General features: G+C 38.6%; 1 protein-coding gene across 2 annotated transcripts in view; it reads right to left on the minus strand.

The window, feature by feature from the left end:
* Positions 1–20,485, minus strand: part of LOC123383590 (probable cation-transporting ATPase 13A5) — an 83,174-nt gene extending 62,689 nt beyond the window's left edge. The window contains exon 1 of one of the 2 annotated variants that reach the window (XM_045051524.1): positions 18,454–20,485. In XM_045051524.1, the coding sequence (XP_044907459.1) occupies positions 18,454–18,516 (63 nt within the window). In that variant the 5' untranslated portion in view covers positions 18,517–20,485. The remainder of the gene's footprint in view (positions 1–18,453) is intronic. The other variant, XM_045051523.1, reaches the window with a different exon arrangement.
* Between the last annotated feature and the right edge of the window lie 1,891 nt (positions 20,486–22,376).

Here is a 22,376-nt window from a genome sequence, read left to right on the forward strand (position 1 = left end):
CAGGAGATGACAAGGGCATTTCCTTTACTATACAAAGGGTTAAAAGAAAATTCCACCCAATCCGGTAGGGCCAAACAAGGACATGATTTTACACCCCCGCTCTTTCCGACTGTCCCTTCCCAACCTACCCAACGATCAGGTGCCCCCACAAAGTCAGAATTACCAACAACAGGTCATATCCAGAACCTTTTCTCCCATGAGACGCATTGGCTAGATGTAGTAGATTCTATGTATGCTTGGCTACATTCATCTCACACCGAGATTGTACAATATTGTTGGCTGTGTTTAAACCCTAAACCCCCATATTATGTGAGAGTGGCTACAAATGCCAGCATTGGAGAAGGCATAGAAAAGCATGTCATAAAATTGCTAAATCCAAGCATGACATTATGCCCTTGGGGCTCACGACCAATTTTAACCCTAGGAGACCTCCAAGGGCAGGGTTGGTGCATAGTGTCCCAAGAATATAATTGGCATACCTCCCTTTACAAAAACTCTTGTGCAGAAGTGTATATTCCAAGTAGATCAGATACTCATAGCCCCCAAAAATGTAGCATACCAAGCCCTTACTGGAGACTGGTTTGCTTGCTCATCAGGAATGACCTCCTGCATTGCAGCCACATACATTGGGGTTGGCACCCGAGAGATTTGTATCCTAGTTCATATTCTCCCACAAATATACCTATATAGCGAAGAAGCAGGGAGAGAAGAACATTTACTTCTGTTCGAAGGACATTCCAGGGTGAAAAAGGCAGCACCAGTCCTCATTCCACTCTTAGTGGGACTGGGAATTGCAGGATCCACAGCTATTGGAACTGCTGGACTCATTGTGGGGGACCAAAATTTCAAAACTATAAGCAAGCAAGTAGACCGAGACCTAGGCTACTTGGAAATTTCAATTTCTCGGCTGGAAAACCAAGTAGACTCTTTAGCCAAGGTTGTATTACAAAACAGAAGAGGACTTGATTTACTCTTCATGAAGGAAGGGGGTCTCTGTGTGGCCCTCGGAGAAACGTGCTGTTTTTATGCCAATTCCGGAGTAATCTGAGACACTCTCCGTTTGGTCAGGGATAATAGGGAACGTGCCAGGGAGGCCAGAAATAATTGGTATTGGAGTTTATTCTCTTGGTCCCCCTGGCTCACGTCACTGCTCACCGCCATAGCTGGGCCACTGCTATTGTTACTTCTTGGGTTAACCATTGGCCCATGCATAATCAATTGGTTAGTCAAGAGGCGAGTTGGTGAAATAAAAATTATGATGATTAGGTCCCATGATGTCCCCTTAGTTCCTAATGATGAATCAAGAGATTGATTCACTGGCAAGAAAAAGGGGGACATATAAGGGCTAAATTGTAGTGTAGGGCTAACACGTAGCTTTAAAAATAACAGCTTTGTTCTGACACCGAAGGTCAAGAGAAAACAGCCTTACTTTACTCTTGTAAATCACGTTTCATACTCTTGTAAATCAGGCTTTACCAGTGAAGGAAAACAAAAACTCAAAGAAAGCATCAGAGGCAAGGTCAAGGAGATCCACTGGTTGCAACTTAGTGGCAGAAAGTCTAAAATAATCACCCATTTGGCAACTGTTTCTAACTCATCTGGCAACTGTTTCTAACTCATCTGGCAACTGTTTCTAACTCATCTGGGAACTGTTTCTCTGTTCTGTTCCCAGGTAATGATAAAAGGATGTGATCGGCTTTAAAAGCTCTGTACCCCGGCTGTTCGAGGCCGCGCTCTTATCAAGAGTGTTGGTCATGATCGGTTGGCCTTGCCTCTCATTGTAATAAACTGTTGTGACTGCCACTGGTGCCCGTAGCATTCTGTTTCAGGAGTCGTGTGGATGCAACAATATCACCTCTAGGGAATCCCAATTTATTCCTAAAAAAAAAACAGAAATGTGTGCCTTACAGGGTACTAGTGCTCAAATGAGATAATGTCTCCTTAAGTGCTCTGCAAAGTAATTACAATTTAAAAGTTCCTTTCCAGTGCTTCTGAGTTATTATCATCCACCTGGGAAAAAATGTTCATTAAGTTTAGCACTGCAGCCACTCTATTTTGAGATTATTCATGAAAAGATTTAAATGTAACTCTAAAATATGTTCACTCTGCCTCTAAGCGTATTTCCAGTTGGGTCTCCTTTCTCTCTTCCTATCTTCTTTTTGATTCCATAAACCTGTTCTAGTTTTATTTGTGAATGATAGTTTTATTAGACTCAAATAAAATGTATATGCCAGTTCACATATTATGTCATAAATATGCATTATTTCACTAAGTTATTCATGTGGGCTTATTGCCAAAGTATTCAAAATAGAAGCAGAATGGTTTGGAATTTTAGGCCAGCTCATAGGTTGAAAAAGCCCATCACAAATGCCTTTCCCTTTTTTGATTCACTTACATACTACAATGGCATTGGTAATCATAATTCTGATACCCCTTCAGTTCTTTTCTTTACATTTTTTAAAAAAAGAACTGACAATGCCAGCAAGATGGCAAAAAAATCACTACGACTACATACTGCTAAAACCTTATAAATTGGAATAATTCTTTAGAGAAAGCAAGGTGACAAATTATATCAAGATTTTATAAAGATGTTTCTATTTCTGGAATCAGTAATTCCACAATTGGAAATATACCCTAAGGAAATAATACACAAAGTAGAAAGTGATGTGTGTAACAATGCTCAGTGCAGTATTATCTGTAATAGGAAAAGTTATTGGAAGAACCAATTAATAGCTAATGGCTCAATAAGATGTGGAACATCAAAACAGTGGGCTATAGTGGCACCATTAAAAAAAAATTTATGAAGTCAATGTAGAAATTTGAGCCATTATAGCATTAAGTGAAGAAAAAAAGATAAAGAATAGATAGAATAGATAGAAAACAGTAAATTTAAGCCAACAATATCAGCAATTACATTCAAGATAAATGACATTAATACCGTGATTGAAAACAAAGATTGTCAGAGATAGTAAAAAACCCACTATATGTTGTTTACAAGAGACACCTTTAAATACAAAGAAGCAAATGGTTAAAATAAGAAAGAAAGGGAAATATACAATGCAAAGACTAACAAAAAAGAACTAGTATAGTTATGTTAATTTCAGAGAAAATAGACTTTAAAAATAAAAAATATAAATATTTAATAATTAATTATAAATAAATAATAAATATGAGAGAAAGGAGGACACTTCATAATCTAAAACAAAAGAATCAATTCATCAAGAAGGAAAAACAATTTTAAGAGCCATAAAAATATGGGCATTTTTAGTAAAAGGGGCACTTATAAGCTAAGTTTCAAACTTTGTAAAGCAAAATAGCACTTAAAGCCACTGTCATCATGGGAGATGTTAACACCCCTTCCTCACTAACTGATAAGACCAGTACACCAAAAGAACAAAACAAAACAAAAACAAAAACAAAAACAAAAAACTCACCACCATAAGAATACAGGAAGTATGAACAACCCTATTCACCTAATTAACAAATGAAGAAAATTTTAACCCCAAACTGCATACTTCAAATTTTTCTCAGGTACACATGAACTATTTACCTAAACTGACCACGTTCCGGAACATAAAATGTGATGACATTATAATTAAACTAGAAATTAACAACAGAATGGTAACTTAAAAATTCCCAAAAGATTTGAAATTTTTTTCAAATAGCGTATTTCTAAGTAATAGGTGAAAAATTACAATAGCCATTAAGAAGTATTTTGAACTGAATAAAAATGGAAATTGACAAATAAAAACTTGTGGGATGAATTTAAGACAATGATTAGAGGGAAATATATAATTTTAGATGTGTATGTAAGAAAAGAAAATAAATGTTTGAAATCAATGAAATAAGTTCCCAATCAAGAAGCTGTAGAAAGGAACTGCAAACTAAATCTTAAAAAGTATAAGGAAGGAAATAATAAAGAAAAACAGGGAAAAAAGCAGACATGAATAAAATAGAAATCGGACCTACAATGGAAAAATTCAATGATGTTGAATTTGTACTTAAAAGTTAACTAAAATTGATAAATTCAGAAATAAATCAGAATATTTTTATGGCTCTTAAAGAAAGTTAATGTGTAACTAAAAGCTTTCTACAAAGATATCTTCAAGTCCAAATGGCTTGTGAATGCTTTCAAATATTTAAGGTAGAAGTGATATCAATTTTGCACAAACTCCTTCATAAGTAGAGGAGGTGGAAACGTTCACAACTTGTTTCATGAAGTTAGCATACTCATTTACCAAAACCCGATAACATTTGTTAAAAGAAAGGAAAATTACAGGCTAAGATCTGTAAGAAGCATAGATGAAGTAATCACAAAATATCCAGCTAAATCAGTGATATATATTAAAAGGTAATATGTTGTTACCAAATGGAGTTTGTTCTAGGATTGCAGGAATTTGAAAATCAATCAATGAATTTTGGTATGTTAACATTCAGGACGAAATTTATAATGTCATGGCAATTGGTATAGAGAAATACTTTCATAAAGTTCAACACTAATGCATGAGGGAGAAAGAAGGAAACAAACAAGGAAACAAAGAAAGAAGCCTCTCAGCAAACTAGGAATAGACAGAAACATCCTTCAGCTAATATCATGCTTAATAATGAAATACTGAATATTCCCCCTATGAAGTTATAAGTAAAAGTAGATTACCAATAATCACCACTAATTTTTTTTTAATTTTTTTTTTGTCAACGTTTTTTGTTTATTTTTGGGACAGAGAGAGACAGAGCATGAACGGGGGAGGGGCAGAGAGAGAGGGAGACACAGAATCGGAAACAGGCTCCAGGCTCCGAGCCATCAGCCCAGAGCCTGACGCGGGGCTCGAACTCACAGACCGCGAGATCGTGACCTGGCTGAAGTTGGGCGCTTAACTGCACCACCCAGGCGCCCCGACCACTAATGTTTAATACAGTTCTGATAGTTTAACCGTGCAATAAGACAAGAAAAAGTAACATTTATAATTGAAACATAAGTAACAGTACTATATTATATACTTGATAGTTTCTAAAAAAGTAGATCTTAAATGTTCTCACCACAAAAAAAATAAATAGTAATTATGTGAAGTGATGGAAGTGTTAGCTGACACTTTGATGGTTATCATTTCACAGTATTTAAGTGTACCAATCAACTTGTACACCTTAAATTTACACAATGTTACATGTTAAATTGTTACACAATGTTACATGTCAACTAAGAAAAAAAAAGTACAGCTCTCTGTGAGTAGATAATATAATTATTAAGAAATCTAAAATAATGTACAAATTATACGAGTTAATAAGTGAATTTGTCAAGGTTGCTGGATACTGGGTCAATATAGAAAAACAACTGTGTTTGTAACAAGCAATTTGAAAATGAAGTTAAATGCCATTTGTAATATCAAAGCCAAAAAAATCAATATACTTATAATAGTCCTAATCAAGTTAGACAAACCTCTAGACTGAAAACTGCACAATATTGCTGAAAGCACAGATCTAAATAAAAGCAGAGATATATTAAGTTTGAGGGTTAGCCAGGAGCAATCCCATTTATACTCACATCAGACATTGTGTGTGTGTGTGTGTGTGTGTGTGTGTGTGGTAATTGAGGAGCTGATTCTAAAATCGGTATGGAAGTACAAAGGACCTAAAGCAATCAAGACAATTTTCAAAAAGAACAATTGTGGAAGACCTACACTACCAGAAGTGAAGACTCACTACAAATTCCTACTAATTACAAGCCAAAAAAGAAAAAAAAAAAGAAAAACAAAATAGAGAGTCCAGAAAGAGACTCAAAGATATTTCATCGTTTCATTTACAAAAAAAGGAACCATTACAATTCAGTAGGAGAAATGATGGTTGGCTCAATAGGTAGTTGCTAGAGCAAAATGAACAGTGCTAGAAAAATGAATTTTCCCCCCATTTTACACCATACACAAATTAATGGTGGCACATGTACTTAAATGTGATAACTAAAACAATAGATCATCTGAAAGAAAACACAGAAAAAATATTTCATGAACTTTAAGTAGGAAAATAGTTCTTAAACAGGAAATAAAAAAAGATAAAAAAAAGATATCTTACATTAATGAAACTAAAAGCTTCTGTTTATCCAAAGGTCTCTGAAGAAGATACTAGCTATCTGTACCTATGTATAAAAAAAGAATCATATTTGGAAATATCACAAATGACTATGAGTCAAAAAAAATGAAATGTATACACAATAAAAAATGAGCAAAAGACTTGAACAGTCATTTTACAAAAGAGGATTTCCAGGATAATATTCCACAAGGTGCTCAATATCATGTCATTAAGAAAATGCAAAATAAAACTACAATAACATATCACAGCCAGAATAGCCAAGGCAATCCTAAAAAAAGAACAAAGTTGGAAGACTTAACCAGATTTGAAGACTTACTCTAAAATGACACAACAATGATAAAATGACACAATGACATAGCCACAGTATAGCTAAAATGGAAAAAACTGATTATACCAAGTGTAGATAAAAATGTGAAGCAATGGTACTCATATACATTGTTTTGGGGAGTGTAAATTGGTAAAAACGTTTTGAAAAACTGTGTTGCTAAAGATAGGATCACTCTATGAGCTAGTAACTCCATTCTTAGATTTTTACACAGAGAATTGTATATGTTCACCAAAAGATTTGCACAAGAATATTTGTATCAGTTTTATTCATAAGGGCCCCAAATTGGAAATAATCTAAAGGTACATCAACAAGAGAAAGATAAATATTGTGTTTTCGTATAATGTAACACTACAAAATAATTTTTTAATGTAACTTTTAATGCGAACAACAATAAATGTGAATTTCACATACGAGTAAATAAAGGATGGTAAATCAAGACACAATTTTATTTATAGGAAATGAGCAAAAATAACTGATAACAGAAGTCATTGAGCTGTCTGTTTAAGATCAGTGCACTTTGTTGACACCACTGAATTTATATATGTCAACAAAAAGTAATAAAGGGAGGGTGTTTATTAGACACTCTGTTCCAAGTTGGTGGAAGTTACTTTAATTACTTTAATGGAGTTATATCGAGAAAGAGAAAATACCAGCAAAAAGTCACAGTAACTTTCAGAAATATGTAGCTCCTTGAGCAAAGATGAATAGAAACAATATTTTTGCTTCCTTGATAAATTGGCCTCATAAACCTTGGTAAATTTCCTATCATGTCTATTTTCCCAAAGGTTTTAAGCTAGACGTGGGACTTGAAGTTTCGGTTGAATCATTCTTTCATCTGGCATTCTTTTTAATCAAATCCTCTCAGTCAGCTTGCCAATGTTTGTGTAATTTGAGTTTATCCTAGTGTATATCTCCATTTTGACCAATTAATCTCAAGTATAATTTCAGTGTTCTCAATGATTATTCTTCTGATGCAGTTAAGAGTCACTCAGATGTCTCCAAAGTACTGAACACCCGTGGGTAAAATCCACTAAGAAGTGCAGGGTAGAGGAAGGAATATGTGTGCTAAGAGGAAGGTAAATAGAAGCTAGAGGCCTCGTAAATGTAAAGACATTGGGAACAGAGAGAGGAAGGATCGGAACTTCAAACGCACTACATGTAGTTCCTTGCAGTAAAGTGGCTTTTGCCGCCTATAAGCTATGTGACCTCAGGACTTACCTTCTCTCAGTTTCCATCTCTGTACGTAGGGGATAATAGCGCACACCTGGAAGCATAGTTGTGAAGAGTAATAGAGGTGGAAGGTGTTGAGCACAAAGGAAGCTTTCAATCAATGTTCGCAGGTGATGTGATAATAGGTTCAGCCAAAGGTGGAGAGAGTTTTGGGTTTTGAGTTGTGAGATACTGAAACAAGGTTGGTAATGGGAAGCGGCTGTGTTCCACAGGGTGAGGAACCCAGATCTACCACCTACTAGTGAGTTGAATAGCACAAATTTTCTATTCTCTGTTGCCAGTAATGTTCCCTCACTTTTTTGTTTCCTCCCAATACCAGGAGAGGTACCGCATTTCTAATGGTCTTTTCCTTGGCCCAAAATACAAAAGGAAGCAGCCTGGATTCGGAGTAACAATGAAATATGCACGTGCCTTTCAACAGAGGTTGCTGCTAAAGGGCACAATTTAGAGCCCTATCCAGGTCTATCAGCAGAGCCTCTGTTCTTTATACCCCACCCCATTGCCTTCTAGAAGCTCTCGCTTCTGCTCCTTGCTCCATCACTTACTAGTTAATATGATCTGGGTAAATGATTTAAGTTCACTAAATTTTTAGATTCCTCGTGTGAAACTGTGGCTGCATGAGAAAACTCAGTTCAAATCATCCCTCTACCACTTAACCCCATATAAGTCATTGAGCAACCCACTTTATTTCTTCTGATGACTCACTTTCCCCTTCCATAAAGGAAAATAACAGTATCTTCCGGGTTTGTTCCAAGAAACCAATGAGTTAATGCATGCAAAGCATTTAGCAGGGCTCTTGAAACATTTCAAGTATGTAGTATACATTAACGGTTAATATTAGCTTGAGTAATACACAGGTCAACAAAATTTCAGTAGATTAAAAACGGCTAGTCCCATTGGAGTCATTGTGAAATGATTTGACCACAGGCAATATTCAGAACTAAATGCTATTTGAGAAAACCATTGTTGTATTTCTAAAAGTGATTGATCCAATGGCTTAAGTGGAATTTTTGCTTTTCCCACAGAGCACGAATTGTCAAAATTGAAGTCAAACACAGGCCAAAAAGAAAACTGCTCACCTTCGTGATACATGAAACTGGGAAAAGAGCTTTAAGATAAACGCCAAATTGATTGAAAAACTAGCTTAGTAACTAATATATAATATATATATATGAATCATGCATTAGAAATTATATGTACATATGTATTATATATGTATATATGTGTATATATATATGAGCATACACACACACACACACACACAGTACAATCATCTTCACTCATATAGGAGGAAAACCGTGTAATAGGGGAACCTCCCCCCCACCCAAGGTAATGTGACTTTGCATATGTTACTTAACTGAGCCTCATTTTCCCAGTATAAATGTCTGAGTGGCTAGCTCATGGGGATTATTTTTTTTTTTTTTTTTTAATATGAAATTTATTGACAAATTAGTTTCCATACAACACCCAGTGCTCATCCCAAAAGGTGCCCTCCTCAATACCCATCACCCACCCTCTCCTCCCTCCCACCCCCCATCAACCCTCAGTTTGTTCTCAGTTTTTAAGAGTCTCTTATACTTTGGCTCTCTCCCACTCTAACCTGTTTTTTTTTTTCCTTCCCCTCCCCCATGGGTTCCTGTTAAATTCTCAGGGTCCACATAAGAGTGAAACCATATGGTATCTGTCTTTCTCTGTATGGCTTATTTCACTTAGCATCACACTCTCCAGTTCCATCCACGTTGCTACAAAAGGCCATATTTCATTTTTTCTCATTGCCACGTAATATTCCATTGTGTATATAAACCACAATTTCTTTATCCATTCATCAGTTGATGGACATTTAGGCTCTTTCCATAATTTGGCTATTGTTGAGAGTGCTGCTATGAACATTGGGGTACAAGTGGCCCTATGCATCAGTACTCCTGTATCCCTTGGATAAATTCCTAGCAGTGCTATTGCTGGGTCATAGGGTAGGTCTATTTTTAATTTTCTGAGGAACCTCCACACTGCTTTCCAGAGCGGCTGCACCAATTTGCATTCCCACCAACAGTGCAAGAGGGTTCCCGTTTCTCCACATCCTCTCCAGCATCTAGAGTCTCCTGATTTGTTCATTTTGGCCACTCTGACTGGCGTGAGGTGATACCTGAGTGTGGTTTTGATTTGTATTTCCCTGATAAGGAGCGACGCTGAACATCTTTTCATGTGCCTGTTGGCCATCCGGATGTCTTCTTTAGAGAAGTGTCTATTCATGTTTTCTGCCCATTTCTTCACTGGGTTATTTGTTTTTCGGGTGTGGAGTTTGGTGAGCTCTTTATAGATTTTGGATACTAGCCCTTTGTCCGATATGTCATTTGCGAATATCTTTTCCCATTCCGTTGGTTGCCTTTTAGTTTTGTTGGTTGTTTCCTTTGCTGTGCAGAAGCTTTTTATCTTCATAAGGTCCCAGTAATTCACTTTTGCTTTTAATTCCCTTGCCTTTGGGGATGTGTCGAGTAAGAGATTGCTACGGCTGAGGTCAGAGAGGTCTTTTCCTGCTTTCTCCTCTAAGGTTTTGATGGTTTCCTGTCTCACATTTAGGTCCTTTATCCATTTTGAGTTTATTTTTGTGAATGGTGTGAGAAAGTGGTCTAGTTTCAACCTTCTGCATGTTGCTGTCCAGTTCTCCCAGCACCATTTGTTAAAGAGGCTGTCTTTTTTCCATTGGATGTTCTTTCCTGCTTTGTCAAAGATGAGTTGGCCATACGTTTGTGGGTCTAGTTCTGGGGTTTCTATTCTATTCCATTGGTCTATGTGTCTGTTTCTGTGCCAATACCATGCTGTCTTGATGATGACAGCTTTGTAGTAGAGGCTAAAGTCTGGGATTGTGATGCCTCCTGCTTTGGTCTTCTTCTTCAAAATTCCTTTGGCTATTCGGGGCCTTTTGTGGTTCCATATGAATTTTAGGATTGCTTGTTCTAGTTTCGAGAAGAATGCTGGTGCAATTTTGATTGGGATTGCATTGAATGTGTAGATAGCTTTGGGTAGTATTGACATTTTGACAATATTTATTTTTCCAATCCATGAGCAGGGAATGTCTTTCCATTTCTTTAAATCTTCTTCAATTTCCTTCATAAGCTTTCTATAGTTTTCAGCATACAGATCCTTTACATCTTTGGTTAGATTTATTCCTAGGTATTTTATGCTTCTTGGTGCAATTGTGAATGGGATCAGCTTCTTTATTTGTCTTTCTGTTGCTTCATTGTTAGTGTATAAGAATGCAACTGATTTCTGTACATTGATTTTGTATCCTGCAACTTTGCTGAATTCCTGTATCAGTTCTAGTAGACTTTTGGTGGAGTCTATCGGATTTTCCATGTATAATATCATGTCATCTGCAAAAAGCGAAAGCTTGACTTCGTCTTTGCCAATTTTGATGCCTTTGATTTCCTTTTGTTGTCTGATTGCTGATGCTAGAACTTCCAGCACTATGTTAAACAGCAGCGGTGAGAGTGGGCATCCTTGTCGTGTTCCTGATCTCAGGGAAAAAGCTCTCAGTTTTTCCCCGTTGAGGATGATGTTAGCTGTGGGCTTTTCATAGATGGCTTTTATGATCTTTAAGTATGTTCCTTCTATCCCGACTTTCTCAAGGGTTTTTATTAAGAAAGGGTGCTGGATTTTGTCAAAGGCCTTTTCTGCATCGATTGACAGGATCATATGGTTCTTCTCTTTTTTTTTGTTAATGTGATGTATCACGTTGATTGATTTGCGAATGTTGAACCAGCCCTGCATCCCAGGAATGAATCCCACTTGATCATGGTGAATAGTTCTTTTTATATGCCGTTGAATTCGATTTGCTAGTATCTTATTGAGAATTTTTGCATCCATATTCATCAGGGTAGCTCATGGGGATTAAATGAGAACATACAATATGGAGTTCTAGTGCATAAAAGGCACTTTTAAAATCATTTTCCTTTCTTTTTTAAATAAGTAGGTCTTATAATTACCATCAGAGATGGAACTAAGTTTGGCCAAATTCCGCAGGAAAGGAGAGTTACAGGGTGCAGCTTCATCTAAACATTGTCTCTTCCCCCGAGTCCTCTTTTGGAGAGCTCCTCTTAGTTGGGCGCAACCGTCCCCCAGCTCTCTGCTTATTTTTCTTCCTGAATTTTCATTGCATCTAGAGCACTAGCATTTGTGCATGACTGGTGTTGTGAACAGGTCCTTTTGCATTTTTGTAAACGCTTTTATTCTTACGCTCACCTTTCATGTGTTTATCTAAATATTTCTTTTCAGCAATGTTTAAAGTTTATTTTTATTTTGAGAGAGAAGATAGAAAGAAGTGCAGGAGGGGCAGAGAGAGGGAGGCAGAATCTCAAGTAGGTTCCGCCTCGTCAGCACAGAGCCCGATGCAGGCCTCCGTCTAATGAACCGTGAGATGGTGACTGGAGCTGAAGAGACGGAAGCTTAACCGACTGAGCCACTCAGGCGCCCCTACTTATCTACATATTTCTTGCGTACTTACCATGCACAGGCACCGTAGTATGTGACTCAACTCTTTTAGAATGGGTCTCTGGGTTACAGTTTGCAACACATTCACTTACTCAAACCCACATTCTCGCAGCACCAAGTCAGTGTTTACTCAAACAAGACATAACATAAGTAATTCTCAGTACGCTAATTACCTCTGGGAATGGCAATGCCAGTTTTTTGCTGTGAAGTGTTAAGCCCTTCCATGCAGAGGTGCTCCAATAGCCTTAGAGTAAGTTAGCTTTTTCTGGGCAGGCCTCAAGCTTTCCCTTGAACCATGGCCAAGGAGATGATACCTCTGAGTCCTTTTATGGGCCAAGAATTCATCGTGTTTGTCCTCTTTTTTCTCAAACAGCAATCACAGCACCATGTTTCCATTCATTATTCACAATCTACCCTTTGTCATCTTTATCTGGAGACCCAATTGTGTTCCTTTGTGTGATAGGTGAGTGAAGGTTCTCCTCTGCTCTCTTGTCTCCAACTCTGCCGTGTTCCCAGGTTCTTTTCTTTAATGTTAGGGTAAATGTCTCTGGTTCATGGATCATGTTAAAATTTTTAAGCCTACTTGTTAATTTTGAGAGAGAGACACAGAGAGCATGAGTGGGTTAGTGGCAGAGAGAGAGTGGGAGAGAATCCTAGGTAGGCTCTGCGCGGTCAATGCAGAGCTGGATGAGGGGCTCGAACTCATGAATCGTGAGGTCATGACCCGAGCCGAGATCAAGAGTTGACGCTTAACCAACCGAGCTACCCGGGTGCCCCAATTAATGGATCATGTCAGTATAGTCATTGTTCCTTACCCCTCTATTACTGCTTTGGTTTGGCCGCATGTAGTAATTTGTGTTAGTCATCACTGATTAACAAGAAATTTTAGTTATAGTTTCATATATCTTGTCCTGTGTTCACGCATGGAGTGTCCCTTGAGCAGGGGGAGACAATGTCTTGGGTCACTTTCTCTTTTGTCTGCATTTGGCAATCAGAGCTAACCTTTCTCAAGCACTTACTCAGGTACCATTCAATCCTCACAACTACTCCATGAAATAGGCGTAATTATTTATGAAAATAGATACTATTGTTCATAGTACTTATAAATTATTGTTTGTAGATCAAAAAATTGAGTCTTAAAGATGTTCAAAATAATTATTGAAATAGGTCAACCTCTTAAGTTTTCCCTGTACGCTTCTTTCTGGAATAAGAAAAGCCCTTTCCTCTTTAGCAGTGTGAATCAAAACCCAATACCGAAGAGATGAACATATTATCACACTCAGCTCCAGACATTCCCATAAAGTCAACTACTCTAACAAAAGTGCTACTTCCTGGAAGTAAAAGTGCAAGTAAGGACTTTTGTTTGATGCAGCTAACAGCAAAAAAGCAGAAAGCGTGGGTCAAAAAGTAATGAGATGCATGGGCTAATCAGCAGAGGCCATTTCGAGAGCCAGAATTTGCCTTAGACCAGGACATGGGACAACATGGCATGTTCTGTTAAATTTTATTCCTTAAATGAGGGCATCAGTAATACAAGAGGGGTATCTCAGAAATGATACGGTTCAAATTCCTTTCCTGAAAAAAATAGCTATAGACCATCCTTCACAATGAGCATCCAGAGGCTACCAAAGTTAGGCTGCTCACTAATTTATAGGGCTATACCTTCCCTTGTTGGGTAGCTGTGGTGTATTAGTTTTTATTGCCACATAACAAACTTAGTGGTTTAAAACAACACAAATCCATTATCTCGCAGTTTCCGTGGGTTAGGGGTCTGACTGTGGATCCTCTGCTCAGTGTCTCACAAAAAGATCAAGGTGTCCTCTGGGCTGTGTTCCTTTCAGATTAAGGACCTCTTTCCAGATCACACGGTTATTGGCAGGATTCAGTTGTTTCTTCTAGCACCGAGAGAGAGAGGCCCCCTCCCCCCCGTTCTTGCTGGTTGTAAACTAGAAGTTGCTCTCAGTTCTCAGTTCTTAGACACAGAGCTCTTACGACACAGAGCTTTCCATCTTCAAAGATGCAATGGAAGAAGCTCCCTTGCATCAAGCCCCTATCATGCTCTGAATATCCATAACTCCAGAAAGAACGCAAGCTCTTTTCTGTGCTCACCTGATCAGGTCAGGCCCACCTAGGCAATCTCCCTTTTGATTAACTCAGCTGAGTCTATGTTGATTACATCTGTAAAATCCATTTTGCCACACAACGTAACATAGTCACAGGAGTTACAGCTCATCATACTTATGGGTTCCACCACACTCAACTGAAGGGAATTATACAAGGGGAAGAGTCAATGGAGAGGTATCATGTTAAGATTCTGCCACCACAGATGGTTAGGAAATTGTCCTGTAATGAAAATAAATCAGGCTGGATTCTGCCAACTTATACTCTGTTCTCCACATCAGCCTCTCAACTATTGGAAGACAAGTGCCTTGATTATTCTTTGGGTAACTATTCCCAATATCTTTTAAACGATTCTATTTTTTTTTAAATTTAAATCCAAGTTAGTTAACATATAGTGTAACAATGGTTTCAGGAGTAGAATTTGGTGATTCATCACTTACATACACCCAGCACTCATCCCAACAAAAGTGCCATTCCTAATGCCCATCACCCATTTAGCCCATCCCCCCATCCAACACCCCTCCAGCAATCCTCAGTTTGTTCTCTGTATTTAAGAGTCTCTTATGATTTGCCTCCCTCTCTGTTTTTATCTTATTTTTCCTTCCCTTCCCCTGTGCTCATCTGTTTTGTTTCTTAAATTCTACATATGAGTGGAATCATACTGTATTTATCTTTCTCTGACTGACTTATTTTGCTTAGCATAATACATTCTAGTTCCATCCACATTATTGCAGATGGCAAGATTTCATTCTTTTTGATCACTCAGTGATACTCCATTGTGTGTGTGTGCGCACCCACGCGCGCGTGTGTGTGTATACTACATCTTCTTTATCCATTCATCAGTTGATGGATATTTGTGCTCTTTCCATAATTTTAGCTATTTTTGTTAGTGCTGCTATAAACACTGGGGTGCATGTGCCCCTTAAAATCAGCCTTTTTGCATCCCTTGGATAAATACCTAGTAGTGCAATTGCTGCATTGTAGGGTAGCTCTATTTTAAATTTTTTGAGGAGCCTCCATACTGTTCTCCAGAGTGGCTACACCATTTTAAATGATTCTTGTTTGTGAAATCCAGATATCTTTCTAAATACACTATACTTCTTGTTTGAATCTTAGAATTAAATATAACTCCCTAGAAGTTTCCTAAATATTATAGATTATAATAGAACTGTTATTTCTTCTATTATGCTGAATGGGTTTCTAGTGAGACATCCAAGTACTAATTTTTTATAGCTATATCATAGTGGTAACTAAAAATTCAGCCATGACCAAATAAAGCACTTTAATTACTTTTTCACACATAGCTACGAAGCCCAAGTCATTGATATCCCCACCTTGTAGTTTGAGAGTAACTTTAAACACAAACTCAATACCAAGGCCTGTTACACCACACTGTCAATTTCTCTCTTACAATCAAGTCTAGAAAACTTTTTGAATCTTGGTTCTGTCGCCTATATTGTTACCTTTCCCTCATAGTGGGGCATCAGTCACAGATTAGATAAGCTTGCCTTCATCCAAGCTGTTAACATAAGTTTTGACAAAAGACAGGAAAGAGGCCAATAGGGCGTGATTTTTGATTTTCAATTTTAATCCTTTGAGTAGGGTTTGTGTGTGTGTGTGTGTGTGTGTGTCTTTAAATTAAAGATGAGAAGTACATGCTGTTGTTTAAAATAATTCAGGGGCACCTGGGTGGCTCAGTTGGTTAAGCATCCAACTTTTGCTCAGGTCATGATCTCATGGTTCATGGGTTTGAGCCCTGCATTGAGCTCCACACTGGTGTGGAACCTGCTTGGGATTCTCTCTCTCCCTCTCTCTCTGTCCCTCCCCCCACTCATGCTTTCTCTTTCTCTCAAAATAAATAAATAAACTTTAAAAATATATTAAAATAATTCAGACATTCCAAGTTCCTGATTTTTCTTACTAATTCATCACATACTGTTTGGTTTCGTAATGGTAGCTCTCAAACAATTATCACTCCCCAAGTTTGATCAGACAAAGGGAGGATATTTCCAATACTAATTTCACTTACTATTTGCAAATTTCCCATAGTAAGTCCTGCCTCCTTGGATGTAAATGAACTCCTTATATTTTCACAGCACTTTCCACATTTCATATATGGCACTTGCAAAACTTTCAAATCAGAGGGGTTAACATGATATTGTTTTCAGGCAACTAGCAAGGCCCCAAAAGGTGTCCACACTCGTGGTTAACAGCAGGTCTTTGACTAAAGCCCAGATCTGTGGTCTTAGAGTCCAGGAATCCTTCACTGTTTCGCAGAAAACAAATTAATGTGAAGTGAAGAGCTCTCCTGTCAAAACTGTATCTTCCACAGCAAGTAGCCTTTTCCTCCCCTGGAGCTGCTCCCAGTTGTGATGTTGACATTTAGTTGGCAGGCGTCAGTAAAGAGGGGGAGAGCACCAGTGGAAAGATTGGCTTTGCAACTCATGTGAACAAAGCATCTCTTGTGTCTCAGAGGCAGAATCAAGACCACCTTCAGAAAGCAAATGCAGCACGAATGGCCTAAGAGAACCCTGAAACAACGGCTGACATGCACACTGTGTGCCTCAATACATGCCTGGCTAAGGAGAGAGACCTATGCCCCCCACGTGACTCAGAAAATTAAAATACTAGGCTACAGACTTTATAAATACATCACAGAGTTAGAGAAAAAATAAAGAGCGGCCAAAGATTTTCATGAACAGTCATCTACATGTTGGGAAAAAAAACATCAAAACTGGCACAGAGCTGTTTAGTAGTGAATACAGGCAAGCAGGTTTTAGTTCTTTGAATCCCTTCAAGATTTGAAGCATTATACCATTGTCCAGATCAGTGTGGTATGATAATAGAAGTCGCTGATGTGAACCATATTTGTAATTGAAATTTCCTAGTGGATGCATTAAAGAAGTAAAAAGCAGATGAAATCAATTTTTATAACATATGTTATGTAACCCAACATATCCAAACTATCATTTCAAAGTGTAACCGATATAAAAATTATCAATGAGCTATTTTACTCTTTTTTCTTTCACTATCTTCAAAATCTGGTGTGTATGTTACACATAGAGCATATTTCACTTTGGTCCCACTATTTTGCTAGTATTCAAGAACCATGTATGACCAGGGACTGCCTTCTTGAACAGTGTCGGTGTACGTGAAATCACTTATTTTTATTAGGTTAACAAAGAAGGGTGTGGAGAGAGGGTGGGTGTGGATTTCCCACAGATCTCATGGGGAACTGGAAGACCAAGCAGGAAACTGACACCCTTCTGCTATGTGACCCACATATCATGGGCCCTTTCCGTCTCCAGTGTTCCATCTCTGTCTGGGCCCCCATTCTCCTTCTCTCCCTTTCTCATTGCCTACCTGCAGACATTATTGCAGTGTGAATAGCATGGAGTGTGAAGGGGGAAGAAGGGGGCTCGATTTCCAGCCTGTCTCTTGTAGACTGAAGAAGACCTTTTACAAGTTACTTAACCTCTTCGATCTCAGATTTCTTTCTATGAAATAGGATTAAGTCCTTCATCACTGAATTCTAAGCAGCAATTAAAATAACAAATGTAAACTTGTCAGTCCCAAACAGACCCTGCATTTTCTAAGCTTTTAATGATTATTTTTCAAGATGGCTATATGTTTGGTAGAAGAGGCAGTAGGGAAAGAGAACTGGAGAAGTGAAAACTTTTTAAAATATATATATATATATATATATATATATATATATATATATACTTAATACCAGGCCACAATGTTCTTTTTTTTTAGTACTTGGTGCTTAAAACCTCTCTATACTTTTAGCATAACTTCAACCCAAAGCACACTAAGCTTCAGTAATACAGATATACCAAAAACATAAGAATTAACAAAAAACTTTCAGGTTTTGCTCGAGTTTGTCCAAGTAGATGGAGACCCAGATGATGAGGGGGAGACCCCTTCCTGAGCACGATGTGGGATATATACTGAATACTCCACAAAATGTCTAAGAAGGAAAGTTCATTCTGTCTGATGCATATGGGGTTGGCAAGAACTCCATCATCTAGAAGACAGTCTTCTCAGCCCGTTCCCCAACTATAAAATTGTGCCCTTGGATCTCAAGGAGCCTTACAATAATTAAATCTCTGCAGTTCCTAAAGCCAGTACCACTACAGTTGCACCTACCCATAGCCTCAGATACTTTGAGAAGTCCATACTCCAAAAAAGGGAAGACTCACCAGTTCATTCTCCTCTCCTTGGTTGAGCAGAGCCCAGTGGTCCTTCTTACTCTTCTCCTCCATCTAAACCAGACTTGTTAGCGTCCCTCCTGACTAACTGGGGAAAAGTCAAAGCTGCTTGAGACTTATGTGAACTCAGAACAGTCACTACTTGTCACTGCTTTCTCAGGTGCTTTTAAAATCTCTTACCACAATCCTCACCTGTTAGGCTAACAAAGAAAAGAGAGGAAATACTCTCCTCAGCCACAGGATTGGCCCATTCATCTATCCACTTAGTGTGTTTCTTTTTTTTTTTTTTCCCCCTCCCTGGTGTTTATTTGCTGATGTGAGATGTGATAGGCTCTAGACTTAAGTTGTTGAACCAGAAAGATTAATAATTTCGTGCACTGCCCGTAAGTATCTCAGCCAATGAATGAGAATGGCCACTTCACTAAAACCCCAAGGCAAAAAGATTAACTAGTTAGAGATGAGTAAAAACCCTGTGGAACTTCGGGATATGGATATGTTGGGGTGACAATGAGAATCTAAGGAAGGGGAGTTGGTTCATGATGGAGAATGTAACAGTCATTTTGGAATCAGGAAAACTTGAACTCTAGTACCTGCTCTACTGATGAACCTGAGCAGATCACTTAAACTCTGAATTTTAGGTTTCTAATATATAAAGTGTCAATAATAATTAAATAGTTGATATGACGATCTAAGATATTTGTAAAAAATCAACAATAGCACCTGTCACACTCAATAAAAGATAATCATCACCATTATTGTAACTCTAATGAAGAAAAAAGAAGTTTCTAATAATAATTTGACTCCTTTCATTTTCTTTTTTTAGTTTGTAAAAAGTTTTCAGATAAGCATATAATGCAGGAGGAGCATATAATGCAGGAGGATTATTGGGGATATCATCTAAATTTCCACAATTGTATAATTACCACTGAACTTGATATTTTTTATCAAAAAATAGGTGCACTGGGATCCACTCAAAGTTTAAGTTGTTCATAAGAAAGAATTTTATCTTTTTTTTTTCTTTTTATTGCATCTAGTTCACTGAGAAAAATCCTTGCCACTTTGGCCATGGAAGAAAACTTATCAGGAGTGAAGACTACAGAGGATGACACTTGACTCTCTCTTCTGCCTAAGAGAGTCATTGGTTGCCTTCAAGGGAACCAGTGCTGCCTTGAAGTTTAGGAGAATCCAACATGCTCTCTGGCCCAGGAGGAAGTGGTTGATGGAAACAATTACGGCTTTGCATGCCAGAGAGGCTGCTGAAGTGCCCACACTAAAGAGAAATATGTGATCACAAATGTGGCATTTTAAGTGTTACCAATCTGAGGTAGAGCTCAGATTTGGAGAAAGTTGTCCTGGGTTTTAGTAAAACGTAATTAAAGACTTGAGGAGTAGCTGTCACTTACTTCTTATCCATCCACTATCCACTCATATTTCTGCTAAAAGAATAGCTCCTTTGTCTGGGCAGTCTGACTTCAGCTGAAAGCACCAGGATGAGTCACGATTTACCTAAGAGTGGGCATGTGACCCAATTCTCAACAGTAACGTGCAAAAGAAAGACAACTAGGGACAGAGGTCTTCTGGAAAAGATGAACCTATTGATGAACAAGAGAAAATACCTTATTTTCTATCTTTTACTCCCTTCCTTTGAAAGCGATAGGTGAGGATGTGATGCTTGGAGTATGGCATCCATCTTTCGATCATAAGGAGAATGAAAATCACCATGCCAATGATGGCAGAGCAAAGAGCAGAAGAGCTTAGATCCTTATGATACCACTGAGCCATGGCACTAAGCCTGGGACTACTCGCTCCAGACACCTTGTTCCAAACTTAATGAGATGTTCTTAATAAAGCTGCTGCTGTTTGTGGTTTCTGCTACTTACAGCTCAAAGACACAAAAATGTAACACCCATCACAACTCTGTTCAACACCTACTCAGTAATTACATGTTAAACAACAGATACTCCACACATTCGTGCTAAGCCTTTGGGATTTAGTGGCAAAAAGGAAAGTCACTATCCTGAGGGAGTTTACGGTTTCTTGGGAGAAACAGACAAGTGAGCATCTGCCTAAGTAGAAAAGATCTAGAACTCAGAGTGGATGGCATAACAGCTTCCTGAAGGAAGTGGCATCTGTGCCAACATCGCAAAGATGAGTGGAAGTTAACCAGGTGGAAGGAATGGGGGATAGAGGTGGGTGGTGAGCACATGTTAGGCCAGAGAACAGAAGGACAGAGTGTGTGAAAAGATTCAAGAGAGGTGAGAAATATACCTGTGTGGGGTATCAAGAGAAATCAATGACTTCAGAAGAGAGGCAGAGAAGGGATGCACAGAGCAATGACGATGGAGATGTAAACAGGGGTGCACCTGGCCTTGAAGAGCTTATAAATCAAGTCAAACTGGTTGGTCCATTCTTTGAGTGGATTGCATGTGTGCCCGTGCATGTGTATGTGTACGTGTGTGGGTTCATTTGTTTTGTTTTGTTTTGTTTTTGCTTAGTATGTGGCTAAAGAGTTCTCCTTACTAGCTAGACCTGAGATCTTTCTACTAATGAACATTCTTTCCATTCAACATAAAGTCTTCTTTGTTTTTCATGTTTACTTGCTTATTTTGAGAGAGAGAGAGGAAGAGAATGCAGGGAGAGGTGGAGGGAGAGAGAGAGAGAGAGAGAGAGAAAATATCAAGCAAACTCTGCACTGTCAGTGCAGAGTCCGTTGTGGGGCTCGAACTCATGAATGGTGAGATCATGACCTGAGCCAAAACCCAGTATTGGATGCTTAACCGACTGAGCCACCCAGGCGCCCCCAACATAAAGTCTTCTAATAATTACAACTGTTCACAAGTGGCCCACAGTTCATGAGCTTCCGAGCCCTAGCAGTGTGCATGCTGACATTTGGCCTGCTCACCATACAGATAATTGAGTCACCGGGTCAAAGTTTGTATTAGATGCTCTTGAGGTTTTGTAAGTACTGAGCTGTTGCTTCAGCCACCAGAGGACATGCTCTGCAGAGAAAATAGTCACATCTGCCTTAAACCCTAACTCCCAGAAGATCTGCAACTGATAAAGGTCAAAGGATCCATTGTCAGATGTCCATAAGCCAGAGAAAGCCAGTCACACTCCTGTGGCTTAGCCAGCCCCTTGCAGGCCCACGTGTGGAAGAGTCACCAGTTGAGTTTATGTGTGTAGCAGGGAAGTGGGGCAAGGGTGAAAGGATCTCTGGTGCGAGAAGCCACATCAGCATTAGTAGGAATGACTTCCTCCAGGCTGCACAGCCATAGTGCTCAGGAGGTGATAACTTACGTTGGGACATTGGGACATTAGGATTCTCAGATCCTTTCTATCTGAAGGCAGCAGATTCTTGATCCCCTGTGGCTGGAAGCAAAACACAGTTCATCCTGTGAACCCCGAAGGCAAACTCTTTACTAATGACAAGAAGTTGTCACCACCATATGCCATAAGGTAAGGCTTCCAGAGACAGGAGGGGAGGGAGGAGCAGGATGAGGAAATGCAAAAGGAAAGGGAGGGAAAGGCTCACCTCACACACAGTCCTGAAGAAATGATTCCCCTCAGAGGCCTAGTCTTAGACCTTACAAGGACTTACTATTCAGAGTAAAGCCAGAGGAACTATAGAACTAAGAGAGTATCTCATTTCCTCCCACAGTCCCTGACTCAGAACGCAATTTGGTTAACTGTTCAACTCTTGGTTTTGGATCAGGTCATGGTCTTTCGGTTCATGAGTTCAATCCCTACACCAGGCTCTGTGTTGACAGCCTGGAGACTGGGATTCTCTTTTTTTTCCCTCTCTCTCTGCCCCTTCCCACTCATTCTCTTCTTCTCTCTCTCTCAAAATAAATAACCTTAAAAAAACCCCCACAAAACTTCAATTTTAAAGATATTATTCAAAGTCAGCAATATAT

This window comes from Felis catus, assembly GCF_018350175.1.
Source record: "Felis catus isolate Fca126 chromosome C2 unlocalized genomic scaffold, F.catus_Fca126_mat1.0 chrC2_random_Un_scaffold_48, whole genome shotgun sequence".
Lineage (NCBI taxonomy): Eukaryota > Metazoa > Chordata > Mammalia > Carnivora > Felidae > Felis > Felis catus.